We start from the raw sequence: 17,497 nt of genomic DNA on the forward strand, positions 1-17,497 counted from the left end.
AACCAACTTTATTCCAATGTAGTGCAGAAGTGTGACGTGGTAACACAAAATTGTTTTTCAGTTGTTTGCAAACTAAAATCTGAAAGGTGTGGCATGCATTTAAATTCACCCCCTTCATTCAAGTTATATCGGATAGACTGCATGAACAATTGTGTCATGTGCAGGTTGTTTTAAATGTAGGGAAAAAATTTAAGGTTTTCACTGTTTCAGGAATTTAGTATCTAAGATATTTAATTTCTAATAAATTTGCTTCTAAGCAAAGAAGTGAATTTATTTTAGAATTTCACTACAGGAGAAATAAGTCCTACTTCTGCTTTTGTGTGTAACAGAAATTGATGGAAACAACTTTTCTGCTTATTGTAAACGATGATGAATGTAGTTTACATTGCCTTTGTATGCTAGGTAGTGTATACCATCAGGATTTATTACCAGCTGTGGTCCTCTTACGTATCATTGTGTATTTTATTCAACGTCTTTATATATACTACGGATCAGTTGTTGGTATGTGTTTATTTATGAGATGTTATCTATCTAGTCTCTTAGCCAGGAAACATGGAAGTTACAGTCTTAGATTTATGGATGCTCTGCAGTTTGTTGTCCCTCAAATACAAACTCAACCAGGCAAGAAAGCTTTTCTGACACCTGGAAAAACTTACAATTCGAGCTTCAACTTTCCAACCTTTTATCTGTTGTTTGTTTCTGTTGTAACTATGCTGCTGCTCTCCTGGCTGGATCTCCCCAGTGAAAGAGATCTCTGATCTCAATGGGACTAAACTGGTTAAATAAATAAAAAACAGAACTTGTTTGCAATCATGCAAAATGCTTTGTGTGACAGAAATCCAATACCACACTATTTACGTTTCCATTACAAATGTCCATAAAACCTTTTTGATTTTCTGCTAATGTGGAAAAAAACACAATTTCACTATTGTGGTGTTTCCATTTAAGGAGACCTATTATGCAAAATTAACTTTTTGCACATTTTTGAACCTCTATTTGGGTCTTAACTGCTTCTAAAACATCCTAAGCTCTTAAAAACACCCACCAATTCATTTTGGAAAATAACTTAATGTTATTTGGTGTCTGGAAAATGATCCTTGAAAAAAAATTTCCAATTTGTGAGTCACGATCAGTGGCATTGCGCTATTAACCAGCTGGTTTTACCTCTGTATGCACTGTATAATAGCTAGTGGAAAAGACAAGTGTTTTGCTGTTGATTTACCATCCAGAAACCACTCGCTGCATTTTTTTGGTTGTGCACAAGGCTCAACTAATACTTTTTAAAGATGTACAATTGTATAATTGTGCATCTGTTTGCTGCCATTTTGACGTGCGAGTAAAAAGCTTCAGTTTATTTTGTTTTAAAGTGATATGAAAAATCAGCTCATTTGGGAAGTAACCAGACTAAAATTTCATTATCTAAGAATTATTTTGTTCAAAGGTGTTAGAAACATGTACATGTTTTATATAGCCCACAGATCTATCCAAACCTGTTCAAGGAAGCATAATGGGTCACCTTCAAAAAAGTCACAAATTTATCTAAGATGGAAAAAACATACCAGTTTCTATAAAAACAAAAATGTTTTTCATGCTGACTTTGGTAGCATCTTGACTCCTGTGTGACTCCTCAGGACGGGCGAGGTTTTGGTATCGGAACGTTAGTGTTTGGGAAGCTGCGAGGTTTCTCCTGGTGGCCCGGCCGGATCGTGTCCTGGTGGATGAGCGGCCGGAGTCGAGCTGCAGATGGGACTCGCTGGGTCATGTGGTTCGGTGATGGAAAATTCTCAGTTGTGAGTATCTTTCAAAACTCGAATAAAAGTCAAACTTTTGCTTATAAACAAATAAAAAAACTTGATATCCTGACCTCTTTCTAATTTGTTTTGCAGGTTTGTGTGGAGAAGCTGATGCCTCTGAGCTCCTTCTCATCGGCTTTCCACCAGCCAACGTACAACAAGCAGTCCATGTACCGGAAGGCCATTTTTGAGGCTCTGCAGGTAGCAAACCCACTGTGCACTCTGTGTTCCCAACATTACGGAGTGTGTGAGTCATAGTTTACTGACCTGTAGCATGTGGGCTTTATTCCTGTTGGCATCTGTGAATATACACAGAAAAAACTGTGTAAACGTGCAGCCTGATATCTTATGCAACATGATCTACCAATTTATACCAAATGTAGTTATTGTTGCATCTGTGGAGGTGTGTTCTCCTGTTTTGCCCACATTCAGTAGTAACATCTGAGTCAGGTAATCTATAATTTAGTGGGTATGTTTTGCAGGAGATGCAGAACTTCTTTCATTCTTTTGTACTCTTAGCAAGAGCCATGAGAAATGCAATATTCTAAGGCTGCATCTAACAATAACAATTAATTGATTAATCGTGTAGAAAAATTGGCACATTCTGGAAATGTTTTTTAGTCAATATTAGAAACGCATTAAAATGCAAATATACAATTCAATTCCTATTTAAAATAAGAAAATAGTTATTTTCTTGATAAAAACAAAATAATTTCTGCAACTAAATCCCTTCTAAAAATATGATTTTTTCTTTTCTTTTTTTTTAAATAATTGGAAAGCAAAAGGTGATTAATAGAAAACATTTTTCACAGAATTTGAACTGGGTGAAACTAAAATTGTGCCACTTGATCATATTTACATTTTTTTTTATTTCATCTTTAGTACAAAATATATATATTGTTGTACAGTTTTGGTTTAATTATTGTTCTGAATATGTTGTTGATTCGCCAAATCATTTTTTTTTTTTGAGTTCATTTAGCGATTAATTGATTCCTGAATTAGTTAATGGTTATTTAAATAATTGATTAATCACGATTAATTTGATTAATCAATACTATTCTTGTTTATGTAATTTCCTATTACTGTGAGGCTAAAAATTCTGAAAATCAGCTCTGTGTGATTGATTGTGCTCAGGTTGCAAGCGTGCGAGCGGGGAGACCAGTTTCCTCCTGTGATGCGAGCGACGAGGCTGAAGGCGTGGAACTTCAGACCAGACAGATGATTGAGTGGGCCATGACCGGCTTCCTGCCCAATGGGCCGCAGTCGCTGGATCCTCCAGAAGGTGACCAGCTGCTGCTCATGAAAAGCTCATTCAACCTGCGTCGTTCGACAATAAATAAAGAAGAGTCAATAATTCCCAGGAGTTTTTACCCATTATTTGACTTTAACTGGGATGTGATAAATGTAAAAAGTTTATTTGAAATATCTCTTGTGAGAACAATCAGCAGTGGTGTTCCTCAGGTGTTCTCTCCCCATTCCTCTTCTCTAGAGAGGAAAAAGTGCTTGTTCTGTTGGCAGATAAATTAACTTATAAGATGGGAAAAATGTCCTGTTATAAGTTAAATTATCTGGCAATGAAACTGGAACTTTTTCATCAATATTAAGGAATTATTGACTTAAAACAAGTCTCTAAAGCTTCCTAAAACATTACTTATCAGTTAGTTTGTCTTATTTCAAGTTTACTAAGATATTTGCGCTAGAAACTAGACCAAAATTATTTGGTAAGATTTGTGTTTCTGTTTTTCCTGTTTAAAGTGAAAAACATCTGCTAGTGGAACTAGTGCTTTCCGTACTAGTTTCTGGTCTGTTTGATGCTCTATGAACATTATTAGAAAATGTTTGTAGGAAATACTATAAATCCTGGTAAATATGTGTTTTCTCCCACAGAGGAGCAAAATCAGTTTAAGGAAGGATACCTAGAGATGATGCCAGAGCCTGAGGCAGCGTATACACCCCCACCGGCAAAGAAACCGCGCAAAAACTCAGCAGAGAAAGCAAAAATCAGAGAGGTGATTGACGAAGGGACCAGAGGTAAAGCCTGCAAACACATTTCATCGTAAATTGCTCCTTCTAGATATTATATCACATTTGTCCCCTTGTGTAAAAGTAAAAAAAAGTAAGATGTTGTGGTTTAACTTTTATCTGCATTGTTTTATGTATTTTCCAGAGAGACTCATACATGAAATCAAAAAGAAAACCAGGAATATAGAAGGTAAGAATCCCCGAAAATTAGCTAAATTAGATACATTTGTAGTAAAAATATGTTTTGGTTTCATCCAAGTTACTTTGTTTATTGTGACCCAATGGGTTCTTTGTTAGTTTTCAGAGACAACTCAACCGTTGTGTTGGTTTTCTGTGTTTGTCCAGATATCTGCATCTCCTGCGGAAGCCTCAATTTCTCTCTGGAGCATCCTCTCTTCCTGGGAGCAATGTGCCAGGGCTGCAAAGTAAAAACAACAACTCTTCTTTCTCACATAAGATGCTATTTTGAAGCGTATTTAACAGATATATATTGAAGTGATTTATTTAACCTTAACCGGGTTCTCACTGAGTCTTGTGAAAATTCTTTTGGTTTTAACAGAAATAAAAATTTCATGAAGTTGATTTAACAGACAAGAGACAAGCTGTTTAAACATTGTTTTTTAAGTTCATTAATCTCGAATTGTGAGTTTTAGCTTAATGATGTAATTTAAACCAAATAATTATTTCACAATATGCAAGAAAAAAAACTGCTGTCACCAAGTCAAAGAGCCACATTACTCTTATATTTCCCTCACAATATCAACTTATAATAACGCCTTATTTTACTTTAGAATAATTTAAATTCTTGTTTCAAATTGCAGGAAGAAAAATTTTGATCTGATAATAAATTTGATCAAATTCAGCTCAAACCATTTAGTGTGAACAAGACATAAAAATAAACACTTGCCTTAATAAAACACAAGAGTCAGATCAATGTAAAGTACTTCCACCTCAGGATACTACAACATGCCGCTAAGCATTCTGGGAAATAGGTCCCACTCCTGTCTTTTTCTTCTTTCAGTCATTTAAGGGCTAAACTAAAAACTCTAGTTTATTCAACTCTTGAAGGTTTGACAAACTTAGTAAAATGTTAATATAACTTACTGCTGTAATTTTATCTGTCACAAACTCTCATTTAGGTTCAAAATCTAAAACTGGCAAAATTTATTTGACTGAAAGAGAAGCAGACAGAGGTCTTGTGGTGGACATAAGGAGACCTTAGTCCTTGTCACGACCGTCACAGGTTCGATTCCCGGCCTGGTGACCTTTGCCTCTTTCTCTCTCTCTTTCATTGCCCTATTTTTCTGTCATAGCACTTTGAAATAAAGGCCACCAGAGCCAAAAACATCTTTGCAAAATAAAAAATAAAGAGTAGAAGATAGTAGACACCACTAAATATGGTTCAAATATTTTACACTGCACTTCTCATGTTTGCAATTTCCTCATCAAAGTTAATTAGATAGACAAATAGAGATAAATTTTAGCTAATGGCTGCTGTTGGAAATGGAAATAGTTGCTCTCCTGTCCTGATTTTGTGTTTTTCCTGCGCAGAACTCGTTCCTCGAATGCGCCTACCAGTATGACGACGACGGCTACCAGTCCTACTGCACCATCTGCTGTGGAGGGAGGGAAGTGCTCATGTGTGGGAACAACAACTGCTGCAGGTCAGCAACAGAGCAGTTCTGCGCTGACATGCAGCAGCTGCTGCTTGTGGCCAGGACATGGTTTTAGATTTCATTTTTACGGACAGAGTTTATGCATGAATGTCAGGATCTGATTTGTGGCTGTCTTCATGTGGAACTGGGTCAGCCAGTTCATGAGGAACAGATTTATTTACATGGATATAGAGTACACAGTTGATTTTAGCGTGTTTGTGGTGAACTTTCACAGCAGAAATCAGAAGTGCATGGTAAACGACTCTGTAAAATGTTTGAAGATGAAAATGAAAGTTAACCTGCTGCCTTTAAAATACACAGAGTCAATTATGTTTTAGTTTTACGTTGGTTTTAACAACAAGACCAATTTATCTAATCTTGAATTTTGAGACATTTTGATTTAATTCTTTGATTTAAGCCAAATAATTATTTCACATTATACAAGGATTCCCATCTAGTTTAACCAGGATTCATTTCTGTATTATTTTCAAGTTTATTTATTTATTATCAAGTTAAAATAACTACTGGTACTTATTTTAAGTTAGAAGAATTTAAATCCTTGTTTCATCTTGCAGGAACAAAATGTCTGATTATGCATTTTACTAAACATCAAACTGAATTCTGCTCAAAAATACTTATTTTAACACAGTTTCTATACTGTTTGAAGACATTGTTCTCAACTACTGTGAACTGGCAGCTAAAAAGAAAAAGTTAAGTAAAAAAATATTCATAAATGAATGAATATATGTTGCAACACAAGATTCAGAAACATGCTGCTAAGCAATCTGGGAAATAATTCCAACTAGAACTGAACCTCATGGTTATTTTAGTAATCAATTAATCTGTGGATTATTCTGACGATTAATTGATTAATTGGATAAAAAAATTGGCACAGTAAGCTTTTTAAAACAGTATTAGAAAAACATTAAAAGATGAAAATAAAGAAACATTTTAATTCACTTTAAATAAGAAAATAAACATTTTATTGATTAAAATGAGAAAACATGGCATTCCTTTAGTGAACGCAAAGGAAGAAAAAATACTTCTCACATCAAAATGTGAAAAGCTCAACTCTCCAGCTGAGTTAACATCAATACAGTGTAGGGCTGATTTGTTAATATCAAAAGTTCATTAATACAAGATTTTTATTTCACAGTTTCGAACCAGTTGAAGGTAAATTATGCCATTTGAGTTATGAACAGTTAAAAAGTTTTTTTTATTCAATCTTAAATGGAAAATGCATATATTTTTTGTACATTTTTGGCTTGATTTCTGCTCTGAATGTGTTGTTCCTTCAGCAAATGGCCTTTTTTAGAGTTTGAATGTTCCAGTTAACGATCAATCAAATTAGTTGACTATTATTTCAATAATCAGTTTATCACAATTAATCGTGAAGACATTATCCTCATGGTGAGTTGTGTGTGTGTGTGTGTGTGTGTGTGTGTGTGTGTGTGTGTGTGTGTGTGTGTGTGTGTCTGCGTGTGTGTGTGCGCGTGTGTGTGCGTTTGTGTGTCTGTGTGTGTGTGTGTCTGCGTGTGTGTGTGTGTGTGTGTGTGTGTGTGTGTGTGTAGGTGTTTCTGTGTGGAATGTGTAGATCTTCTGGTCGGCACCGGCTCAGCGGCAGCAGCAATCAAAGAGGACCCCTGGAACTGCTACATGTGTGGACCCAAGAGTACGTACGGGTTATTACGGCGACGGGACGACTGGCCCATCAGGCTACAGCACTTCTTCGCCAACAATCATGAGCAGGAGTTTGTAAGTCTTGTTCTGCGTTAACATCAGTTATTAATGGTTTCTGTGAAAATCTCTAGCTGTAATCTGGGATCATGCCAGTTGCAGTAGATGGTAGAACGGCGACACATTCATTGATTGGTAATCAGACAGGCTGCAACTAATCATTATTTTAAAATGATTTTAGACCATCAGTACATCAAGATATGAGATTACTTATGTCTCTCAGGTTTTCATGATCTGTTTTCTGCGTGCGTTAACCAGGAAAGATCTCACCAATTCATGCCAGTTTTCACAACAATGTATTTTGCAGAGTTTTTGGCTTAATATCCTTTTGTAACACTTTATGTAAACAATTTACTGAAGCCCTAAAGAATTCAGTATTCATCTCTCAAAACGCATAAAGTCTAAGGGTTGAACATAATTAAACTAAAAATAACATTTACTTGTTCTCTCTTCTTACCTGTCTTACAGGAACCTGCCAAATTGTACCCTCCAGTTGCAGCAGAGAAGAGGAAACCAATCAGAGTCCTCTCCCTGTTTGACGGCATTGCCACAGGTTTGCACATACAAAACTGCAAAAATCCTCCGTTATTCCGTTTTTGTTTACATCTTTTGAGGAAGGAAGTTGTGATGAAGACATGTGTTTTTGTGTTGTTTCTTTCTGTGGTTCTTGGTGCAGCGCCACCACAGGCGAGGAGGGGAACAGGTTTTTTAATTAATTTGATTGGTTTGACTCAGTGCAGTGTGAAAGAGAACAGCAGCAGCTGATAATGTAACAAATGTAGCAATTTTGATTCCCAGTCAAACCAGTGAAAACACTTGTCAGAAAAAGCATCATGAAAAGGAAACCAAACAAACTGCGACTTACAGTCTGAAAAATACAGTAGTTTTAGACTAATACTGATAATTTTCTGTAGTCGTGTCAAAGCACTGCATCTGTTTTTCTGCTCTTCTGTGCTCTGCCCAGGCCTGCTGGTGCTGAAAGATTTAGGCATCCAGGTGGACAAGTACGTCGCATCGGAAGTGTGTGAAGACTCCATCACTGTCGGAATGGTTCGGCACCAGGGACGCATCATGTACGTTGGAGATGTACGCAATGTAACCCACAAGCATGTAAGTGAAGGACTTTCACCTTTGATTTATGGCTGAAGTGATTAATCAGATTAATCATAATGAGTCGATTATTGAAATGACTCATTATGAAATATTAACTGAATTATGCAGACTTAAAAAGGATATTTGCTGAACAAGCAACATAAACAGAGAAATAATTAAGGCAAAAAATAGTGTCATAGTTTTAGCTTCACCTTTTTCAAATTCTGTGAAAAGTCTTCTAATAATTACCTTTTTCTATTTTGTATTCAATTTCTGGCAATAAAATTTTTATTTTTTCATTTAAAGTTTTAATTGAATACTTTAATCCCATTCAATTAAAAAATACTTTATTAATCCCAAAAGAAAATTACATTTATTTCTAAAGGCTTCAGTGAAAATCTGCCAAATAAGCCATCGTTTTATCCAATAAATTGGTTACAAGTAAGATAATCATTTGTTGCACTTGTAATCAGTTTCATCTTGAAATATCAATTATTGAAGTAATCATCAACTAATTTATAAACAGATTATTCATTAACTGGAGAACATAGGTTCAACAAAAGACAATTCAAAGCAGTTATTAAGCTAAAACTACGCAAAAGATATACATTTTGCATTTAAGATTAATTAAAAATAAAACTTTGTTAATGTGTTCTACCAAAATGTCAGTGTGTAGTTTTGGCTTCATTTGCTTCAAATTGAGTTACCTTTAGCTATGAAAAGTCTGTCAGAAGTGAGGTGAATATTTGCATTTTTAATGTATTTCTAATATTGTAGAAAAAGGCTTAACGGAAAAATCAGCATAATGTGACTTTTTGTTTTTCTTTTTACAGATTAATTGATTAATTGCCATAATAAAGTAGTTGTTGCAGTTGTCTGTTGTTTGATGGATCCATGTTAAGGCAGAAATAATCATCGGTCTGTTTTCCTCTGTCAGATCGAAGAGTGGGGACCGTTTGACCTCGTAATCGGAGGAAGTCCTTGTAACGACCTCTCTATAGTCAATCCTGCTAGGAAAGGCCTTTTTGGTAGGTTGAGCCGCGTTTTAGTTTCTCTTGAACATTAACAGCTGCTTCCGACACACTTCCGATGCAACATTAATTTAATCCCTTAATCCTCTGCTGCAGAGGGCACTGGGCGGCTGTTTTTTGAGTTTTACCGTCTGCTCCACGAGGCGCGGCCCAAACCGGGTGACGAGCGGCCGTTCTTCTGGCTCTTCGAGAACGTGGTCGCCATGGGAGTCAGCGACAAACGCGACATCTCACGCTTTTTAGAGGTATTGCATCCTCGTCTAGGCGTCCTTCATTCCTTTATCCTTCATTTGCTCTTTTTCTTCCTTCCTTCTTTTCCTTCTTTAGTGTATTTCTTCCAGGTTTTCGTCTTTCTTCCTTTCTTTCTCTCTCTTCTTTCCTTCCTTCCATCCTTTCTTTAACTGAATTTCCTTTAAAGTGTTTAAATCTTATTTTTTTGCCATTTCCTGTTGTTCTGATCAGACTGATTTTAGCAACGTCAGACAAAACATTTTTACTAAATACAGTTAAAAAGTGATCAGTTTGTCCTGCTGTCCGCCAGCAGGACAAGCCGCCTGACATTACTTCCTGTTTCCTCTCAGTGTAACCCGGTGATGATCGACGCCAAGGAAGTCTCTGCTGCCCACCGTGCTCGCTATTTCTGGGGAAACTTGCCCGGCATGTCCAGGTGATGCAGCTCAACTCTTATTACTACTTTTATTTATTGGTTTTTCAATTAGTATTCTCTTAATTTAAATTGCACTTTTCTTTCCCCGTCTTTTTGTATAAAGTAGACCTTTGACGCCGATGGCAAACGACAAACTGGACCTTCAAGAGTGCCTGGAGCACGGCCGCACAGCGAAGGTTTGTGTCTGCATGTTTATATTTCTATGCTTTTTACTCATCCTTAGCATTTTCTGCAACTTGTATATACTGCAGTGTAGCGTAAGGAGACAGTCTATAAAAAATCTTATTAATGTGATTAAAAAAGGATTCGTTTGTCTGTTTGTTTCTGGATGCAAATTCCAGTTTGAGAAGTTGCGTACAATTACGACACGCTCCAACTCAGTGAAGCAGGGGAAAGACGAGCATTTCCCCGTCTTCATGGACAACAAGGAGGACATCCTCTGGTGCACAGAAATGGAAAGGTATGTTTGTGTTTACAACCACAAACCTCACAAGGTATGGCGTGTCCGGAAATTTATTTTATTCAGTTCAAACTCCATTAAGTTAATTTACAAATCACCTATTCATTACAAATGTCGTCTCAATGCACATGCTTATTTATTGTGTAATCCCCATTAATTTGACATCAATTCCTAATTTATAATTATTTTATATCAACCACATGATTAATCATTAATGCATACACATTGTCACTCGTTCTATTTTATAATCATCAGTAAATTAAAATACAGAGTCACTTATGGCTCCTAGGATTTCATTATCTGTTTTTCTGCAACGACCTGGATAGATCGTTATACTTTAAAATAGTTTTTAAAGTCATTTAAAGGCAGTAGGTTTAAGCTGTATTTATAACAAAAACATAAACTAAATAATAGATATTTTGTTGTTTAACTAGATTTTGAATTAAAAAACAGATAAATTGTAGCTCTTGTGATGCGTCTGATCAGATGCAGTCACTAATCATTCCCCAAAAAACGAGATCAAATTTAACATCAAAATGTCATGTTTTTTATTTCTGTGGTTTAACCTGCTGCATTTTTAAACCCACTTAACACAAAGTTCATGTCGTTCAGCGATGAGGATGGAGAGAAAGAAGAGAAGAAGAAAGAGAAAGAATCAGGACAGACAGGGGAAGGCAGCAGGTTGGTCTAATAAAAGGTGGAAGTGCAGGAAAAGCCACTTAATCCCAAGCTCTTCATTTTAAATATTATTTATTATGAATTTGTTTGAAGATATTAAATTGATGTGACTTCATGTGCTAAGTGCAAAGGGACGAAATGTAGCAGTTTAGTGTTTCCATTCTTCCGTGTTGTTCAGATCTCATAGCTTCACAACAGAAAACATATGGAGCACCAGGCCTGCTTCTCTTGTATTATTACTAAACAGGTTTTTATTAGTTCTTGATTGGATTGATCACCTACAATAATACAATAAAAACATGAAATAAAAGTCTGGTACTTTATAATTTAATGTCTAAATCATATTTTCACCTGTGATCTGACAACATATACCTCAGAAACTAAAAATAAACTGAGTTGCCACTTTGCACTTTGACAAGTTTTACTGTTTTATTGCACAAACATTTCATTTTAATTCCATTTTTAGATAAAACAAAAACAACCATCACGCTTTTACCACAAAGAAAAATTCATCTCTTCAATTCTATATATTAGCAGAATATGTAGAAATATAAAAATAGCTAACAGTATTCTTTCAAATTGCATTTATATTAAATTGAACACTATATAAAGCTTTAACTTTGAATCTTTCAAGGTTATTAATAACCACTGTGATGGAGCTATGCATAGTTTCTTTATTTATTATAAACATTTTCAAATTCACAATTTAAACACCAATATATGTATTTAGATATATTTTAGGAATAAGAGGTAGGAAGAAGTTGTAATATGATCCTGATCTTTATGTCTTATTTTACAAATGTTTTATTTAAAGAAAAAAATATATGTCTATATAAAATAAAGAAAAAAAAAAGTTGATGCCGTAACTGATAAATAGTAGTAGCGACAAAATCTGAGATTTTATTTTTAAGCCATATCGTCCAGTGTTAGTTACTGTAAAGAAAAAACAAAACTGAATTTAGCCCAAAAATTTTACTCCATTAAGAGTAAAATGTAGCCGTCGAAGTAATTCGTAATTTGGTAAATGATCAAAACAATCATTTGATATTTAAAAATTACATTATCAGACAAATATTATGTGGAAATATTTGTATTATAAAGACCAAAATGAAAATAATTCATATAATTACAAAATAACAAAATCAGACAAAAGAAAAATTTTCCAAATCTTTTACTGAACTTATGAGTCTTGAACAAAATAAAATTACTCTAGTAAAAGTAAAATGTAGTAAAAATACTCCTTAAAGTATATTATATATATATATATATATATAAAAAAAGAAGTTACTCGAATAAATATAACTAGGGTCTACCCAACTCTGAAAACAAGTAGTTAAGAGTTTTGTTTGAGTTTGCCACATGTGTTAAACTTGTTTCAGGGTGTTCGGGTTTCCCGTCCACTACACCGACGTGTCCAACATGAGTCGTCTGGCGAGGCAAAGGCTGCTGGGTCGTTCCTGGAGCGTCCCCGTCATCCGGCACCTCTTCGCCCCGCTCAAGGAGTACTTCGCCTGCAATTAATTACAGACCGACTCTCTCTCTCTTACACACACAAAGAGATACACATGCTGGTAACTACAAACAGAATACAGTTAGTACATGAAGGTTGGCTGATGCAGAATGACAGACTGGACAAACACACATAAACACTCACAAGTAATGTCAAAGGACTGCTCCCCCAGATCCTGTGTAGACCACTGGCTGACCTTAGTTCCCTGGTGCTACCCTGCTGATTTATACACACAAACACACAGCTGCAGGGTTTCTGTACTGTAACTCATATACATATACTTCCTGTCCAACCTTGAAACTGATGTCTTCTGGCTTTACTGCGCCGCAATAGCTGGGGTTAACCTCCAGGGGGCGCAAAAGTAACAGATGCCCCGGCTTTCTGTTTTTAATATCTGTTAATCCATAGACACACCAATGACTCTTTCTGCTGTAATATTTAACTGTATTAACGCTTATAACAGTGGAATGAACACAAATGTATCCAAAAAAACACACATAACAGTTAATCCTCGTGGTGCTAGTCTGGTGGTAATGGAGTCCAAATGGTGCCACCTAAACTCAACACTTCTACAGTTTTTGGTGCTCTTGGAGGCTCAACAGTCTCTGTTTTTTAGTTGTTGTTGTTGTTGTTTTAGTCGCTGAATTGTTTTTATTTCCCTGAGTTAAACTAGACATGTTTAGCAAAAAGAAAAAGACAAAAAAAAGGTGTGAACTGTAAACATTGGGACCATACATAGTGACTTTGTGTATGAAAAGAGTGGGATAAAATTTCTTTGAGGCAGAGCTTTTCTGATTCTAAAAAAATCTCGTTGGGTTGATTTATAGTTTTTTTGTTCTAAAACAACTTAACATCTTCATAAAATTCAAAACATTAGATAGAAGATAAACTGTTCATGCGTACACTCAAGAAGCTAAACTTGATATTTTTCATGTTTTTGTGTTGCTCATAAAATAAGTAGATACAGTGCAACATGACAATCTTCTCTGATTACTTGATTAATTGCCAGCGATGGAGTCAGAGTCCGGGTGAAGAATAAATACATAGAATAAAATATTGAGAATAAAGTCATAAACGTATGAGAATAAAGTTGTAATGTGACAAAAATTTAGTCTTTTAAGCGTCTTGCAAAATTACACTTTATTTGTTTTACAAGTAAGATTCTTATACAATGTTATTCTGGTAATTTTATGACTTTATTTTTGTATTACTTGGATTTTCTTCTGGTGATTTTACTCATTTATTCTGGTAAATTTTAAGACTTTACTCTGGTAATTTTCCAACATTATTCTGGTAATATTATTACTTTATTCTTGTAATATTCTGACTTTATTCATATTTTGCTATAACTTTATTCTTGCTATTTTATTTTTTTATATTACTTTATTAGTCTTGCCCTCCACTTTGTCGTAATCACCAGAATAATCAATAGAATATTGTTACTAAAATAATCATTAGCTGCATTGCTAACTGGCCCATAGTTTTCTTACTTGCTAACATACTTCTGTTAGCAAGTATGTCTGTGTAATTCTCCAACCAGCACCATTAAATGAGGTTTAAAGTCGCCAATTTCTCCTTTCAGAACAGCTCTGTCTCCAAGAGATTTTAAACTGAAACAGTCAAGGACTTTGTGGGATTCAGTATTGTTACTGCAGCAGCGTTTAGATTGCCCTCCTGTTATGGTGAAGCTTCTCTGGTGCCTCAACTCCAGTTGTTGCTCATTTTTCTTTCTGTCTGGTGAAAAGGTCATCCAGTTGTCCAGGAGTTGTGCTCACAGAGATCCACTTTGTGCTTTAGTTACGACACAGCAGCATCCACGGAAATCAGAGCCCGACTTTTACTTTAGACACTATGCTGGTTTTCTACTTCCTGTGACTGAAACGGATAACCCTGTGTAAATAAAACACCTCTGTTGGATGTTTATTCTTCCTTATACTCAAAACACAATGGAACAATCTCAGTTTCTTTCCATTTTAACTATGAGATTAACAGATCCGTGAACTGATGGATGGATTATTTACACAGGGGTGTCTTTGGAGAAAACCTTTCAGTCTGGTGCTTGTGGTCGGCAGTCGACCCTCTTTTCCAGGAAGCCTTCCAGTCCGCTGAACCTTTCTCAGATACCAGCTAACAACTGAACTCATGCAGTCTTATCGCGGGCGCACACGTACACAAACTACATGCACAGCCTCTCAAGTCAACCAGCAGGCTCGACGTCTTTTCCATCGTGTTTACTCTCCGTTTATACAACCAACCTTCAGGTGCTTTTTAAACTCTTTAAGCTCTTTTTTACAGTGGCTCTCTTTCTGCAGGTCAAAAACAACACACAATCATCTGCTGGACATACAGTGACCGGCTTTTCTGCTTCTTGTAAACAAAAACAAACAGATGCATACTGTGCTCTTTGCTCGTCGCCTGTTTTGCGGTCAGGCTTCCCAGGCGCTGCAGGGTGATTCCCCGCATCGCTCGGTGCTCGGTGATTTCCCTCCCATCGCCATCCCCCCAGGTGCTGCATGTCAGTCAGTCAGTGTAATCTCTGATTCCATGTTAGATTAGGGAGTATAATTATTATAATAATAATATGATAATAATAATTACAATAATAATCTGTTATTGTGTGTGTGTGTACTGTTCCAGGTTGGTGCTCAGTTCAGTTCAGTCTCGGCCTACAGATATAGGGGAGAGAGAGGCTAGAGAAAGCATATTTACAGTTAGTATAGTGACTTGTGCTATTGTACTCGAGAATGCCACGACAAATAGTAGGAAAGATGAGCTGTGCAAAAGTCTCAGACCAGAAATGAGTTGAAACAAGCAAAAGAAATAAAATCAGAACCACGTGAAACAAGTCCTTTCCTGTGTCATGAAAAGTCCAAGGCTGTTTTCTCACCTGAAAGTCCGATAAACTGTTTTATTTGGGACCAAAATTACAACATTTGTTACATTTTTAGTTGATGCAGTTCGCGTTCACTAATTAAAAAATCTGTTCCCCTCCTCGCCTGTGGTGGCGCTACATCAAGAAGAGAGGAAGGAAACCGCACAAAATACTCCTAAGGAAAAACTTCCTTTTTTGTAAAATGCAACCTCAATTTGAGTAGTGATTAAAACCACAATGCTTTTATTCAGCTAGTGCTAGACAAACGTTTGTTTCGGTTGTATTTACCCAGAATTCCCTGCGCTGTAGTTCACTTCCTGCTTTTGGAACCGTCTCCAGTCCACTTAGCGTTCAAACCTCACCAGAGTTCACTGCAACCAAACCGAGTCCAGGTTTAGGCAGACAAAAGATTGTTTATTTTGGTCCGGTTTCACATTCACATCTCCCCAAACGAACTGGACTTTCTAGTTCAATTAAAGCAGACTAAATAGGACTGTTGTGAATGCACCCTAAAACAAAAATAAATCTTATTTAAGTTGGAATAAGAAGTGTTTATGGCATCACTTAATTTTTTTGGAACAATTTTAGAGTGTTCTCAAATTTTAATCCCAAAAAACATAATTACTTTCTGATTGTAGTTGAAATAAGCAAACACTTCAAATAGACCAATTAGAAAATGACATATTGAACAAACATTGTTTTGTTTTTATGTATTTTCAAAGTACTTTGCTGCAGCTCACAGGAAAGGAGTCGTCAATCAGAAGCAGACTGGGAATAATGTGAAAGATAACACTTTTATTTTAGACTCAGGAAGCACAAATATGTCAACAATTTATTCATCTAACCTTAAGAGCTATCTTAAAAATTTTAGATTGCTATCCATTCATCAAATTTAAAGTAAAGAAATATACCATCACTTAACATGAAATTTAGAATGATTACTGTGTTTTTCAAGTCCTCTAGTAATTAAGAATTTATATTATTCAACTTCAACAATTTTGTTTGCGAAAAAAATTAGTTAATTGTGTATAAATTCTGCGTTGTCTTCTCAAGGTAGAGAAATGCAACTTTAAAAATAAGGCTTTTCTTTCTTTTTTTCTTAGTTTTTGCTTTGACCATGTGATAACTTTTGTAGCTTCATTTGTTAAGGATAATTGGAGCAACATGCTGATAATTAAAAGGATTATCTAAAATCTGAAGAAGTAACATATGGCTGTTAAATCTTTCTTTAACATCCTTTTTGATAAATAAATAAGTTTTCCTCATAATGAGAAAAACCGAAAAGCACATTCTGGTTCGTTTAAAAAAAACAAAAAAATCATGTTTCAACACATTTCTGTCTGAGAGCAGAAGACGGCAAAAGTGATTAGGAACCCAGTCGCTCTTTCTAAACGATGGGCGACGCGGTGATGATGTTTCTGTTCGCCTATCGACAGCTTTTAGGCTGAGTGATGCGCTGTTTTCAACACATACACTGCAAACAAACATCTCAGAAACACTTCGTTCGACAGAGCAACGTTCGCTCAGACACATGCAACACCTACAAATACAACACTGCGGCGCATGCAGACACTCATCTCATGGACTAAATGAAAGATGAGGAGCTTTTAGGAAAAGGAAGACCTGTTGGTGTTTCAAAAGGTGCTAAAATTTTATCAGAAAATATATTGTTAGGAGTAAAATCAAATTGGTCTTTACTATGACTGTATTTAAGTTGTAGTTGTAGAAAGACACTATTATGATTTTGCTCTTGTATGAATATAAACTAATTAAAAAGGAATTTTAACTTTGTACTTGAACTATGTAAAATATATGTGAATAAAAAAAACGACTGTTTCTTGTGATTCTGTGTAACCAACCTTTGTTATTTAATTTGATCTTTTTATATCAATTTCTGTTTAAACTTCAATTGATGTTTTGTAAACTCATTAAGAGTGTACAAAAGAGCAGGTTTTTAAATACTGCTAGTTATGATTGTGC

General features: G+C 35.6%; 1 protein-coding gene across 11 annotated transcripts in view; it reads left to right on the forward strand.

Moving 5' to 3' along the window:
- LOC129375277 (DNA (cytosine-5)-methyltransferase 3A-like) overlaps nt 1-17,361 on the forward strand; it is a 58,813-nt gene extending 41,452 nt beyond the window's left edge. For 6 of the 11 annotated variants that reach the window (XM_055054241.1, XM_055054250.1, XM_055054243.1 and 3 more), the window contains 17 exons: nt 1,632-1,790; nt 1,887-1,994; nt 2,928-3,075; nt 3,681-3,824; nt 3,961-4,005; nt 4,161-4,240; nt 5,367-5,479; nt 7,042-7,225; nt 7,676-7,760; nt 8,172-8,317; nt 9,237-9,327; nt 9,427-9,575; nt 9,912-9,997; nt 10,101-10,173; nt 10,339-10,457; nt 11,070-11,138; nt 12,515-17,361. In XM_055054241.1, coding sequence (XP_054910216.1) covers nt 1,632-1,790; nt 1,887-1,994; nt 2,928-3,075; nt 3,681-3,824; nt 3,961-4,005; nt 4,161-4,240; nt 5,367-5,479; nt 7,042-7,225; nt 7,676-7,760; nt 8,172-8,317; nt 9,237-9,327; nt 9,427-9,575; nt 9,912-9,997; nt 10,101-10,173; nt 10,339-10,457; nt 11,070-11,138; nt 12,515-12,656 — 1,941 coding nt within the window. In that variant the 3' untranslated portion in view covers nt 12,657-17,361. Of the gene's footprint in view, nt 1-1,631; nt 1,791-1,886; nt 1,995-2,927; nt 3,076-3,680; nt 3,825-3,960; nt 4,006-4,160; nt 4,241-5,366; nt 5,480-7,041; nt 7,226-7,675; nt 7,761-8,171; nt 8,318-9,236; nt 9,328-9,426; nt 9,576-9,911; nt 9,998-10,100; nt 10,174-10,338; nt 10,458-11,069; nt 11,737-12,514 lie in introns of those variants that run through there. The other 5 variants (XM_055054247.1, XM_055054251.1, XM_055054244.1 and 2 more) reach the window with 4 other exon arrangements.
- The last annotated feature ends 136 nt before the right edge of the window (nt 17,362-17,497 follow it).

The sequence above is a fragment of the Poeciliopsis prolifica genome, unplaced genomic scaffold, assembly GCF_027474105.1.
Source record: "Poeciliopsis prolifica strain line A6 unplaced genomic scaffold, Auburn_PproV2 SCAFFOLD039, whole genome shotgun sequence".
NCBI classification, from domain to species: Eukaryota; Metazoa; Chordata; class Actinopteri; order Cyprinodontiformes; family Poeciliidae; genus Poeciliopsis; species Poeciliopsis prolifica.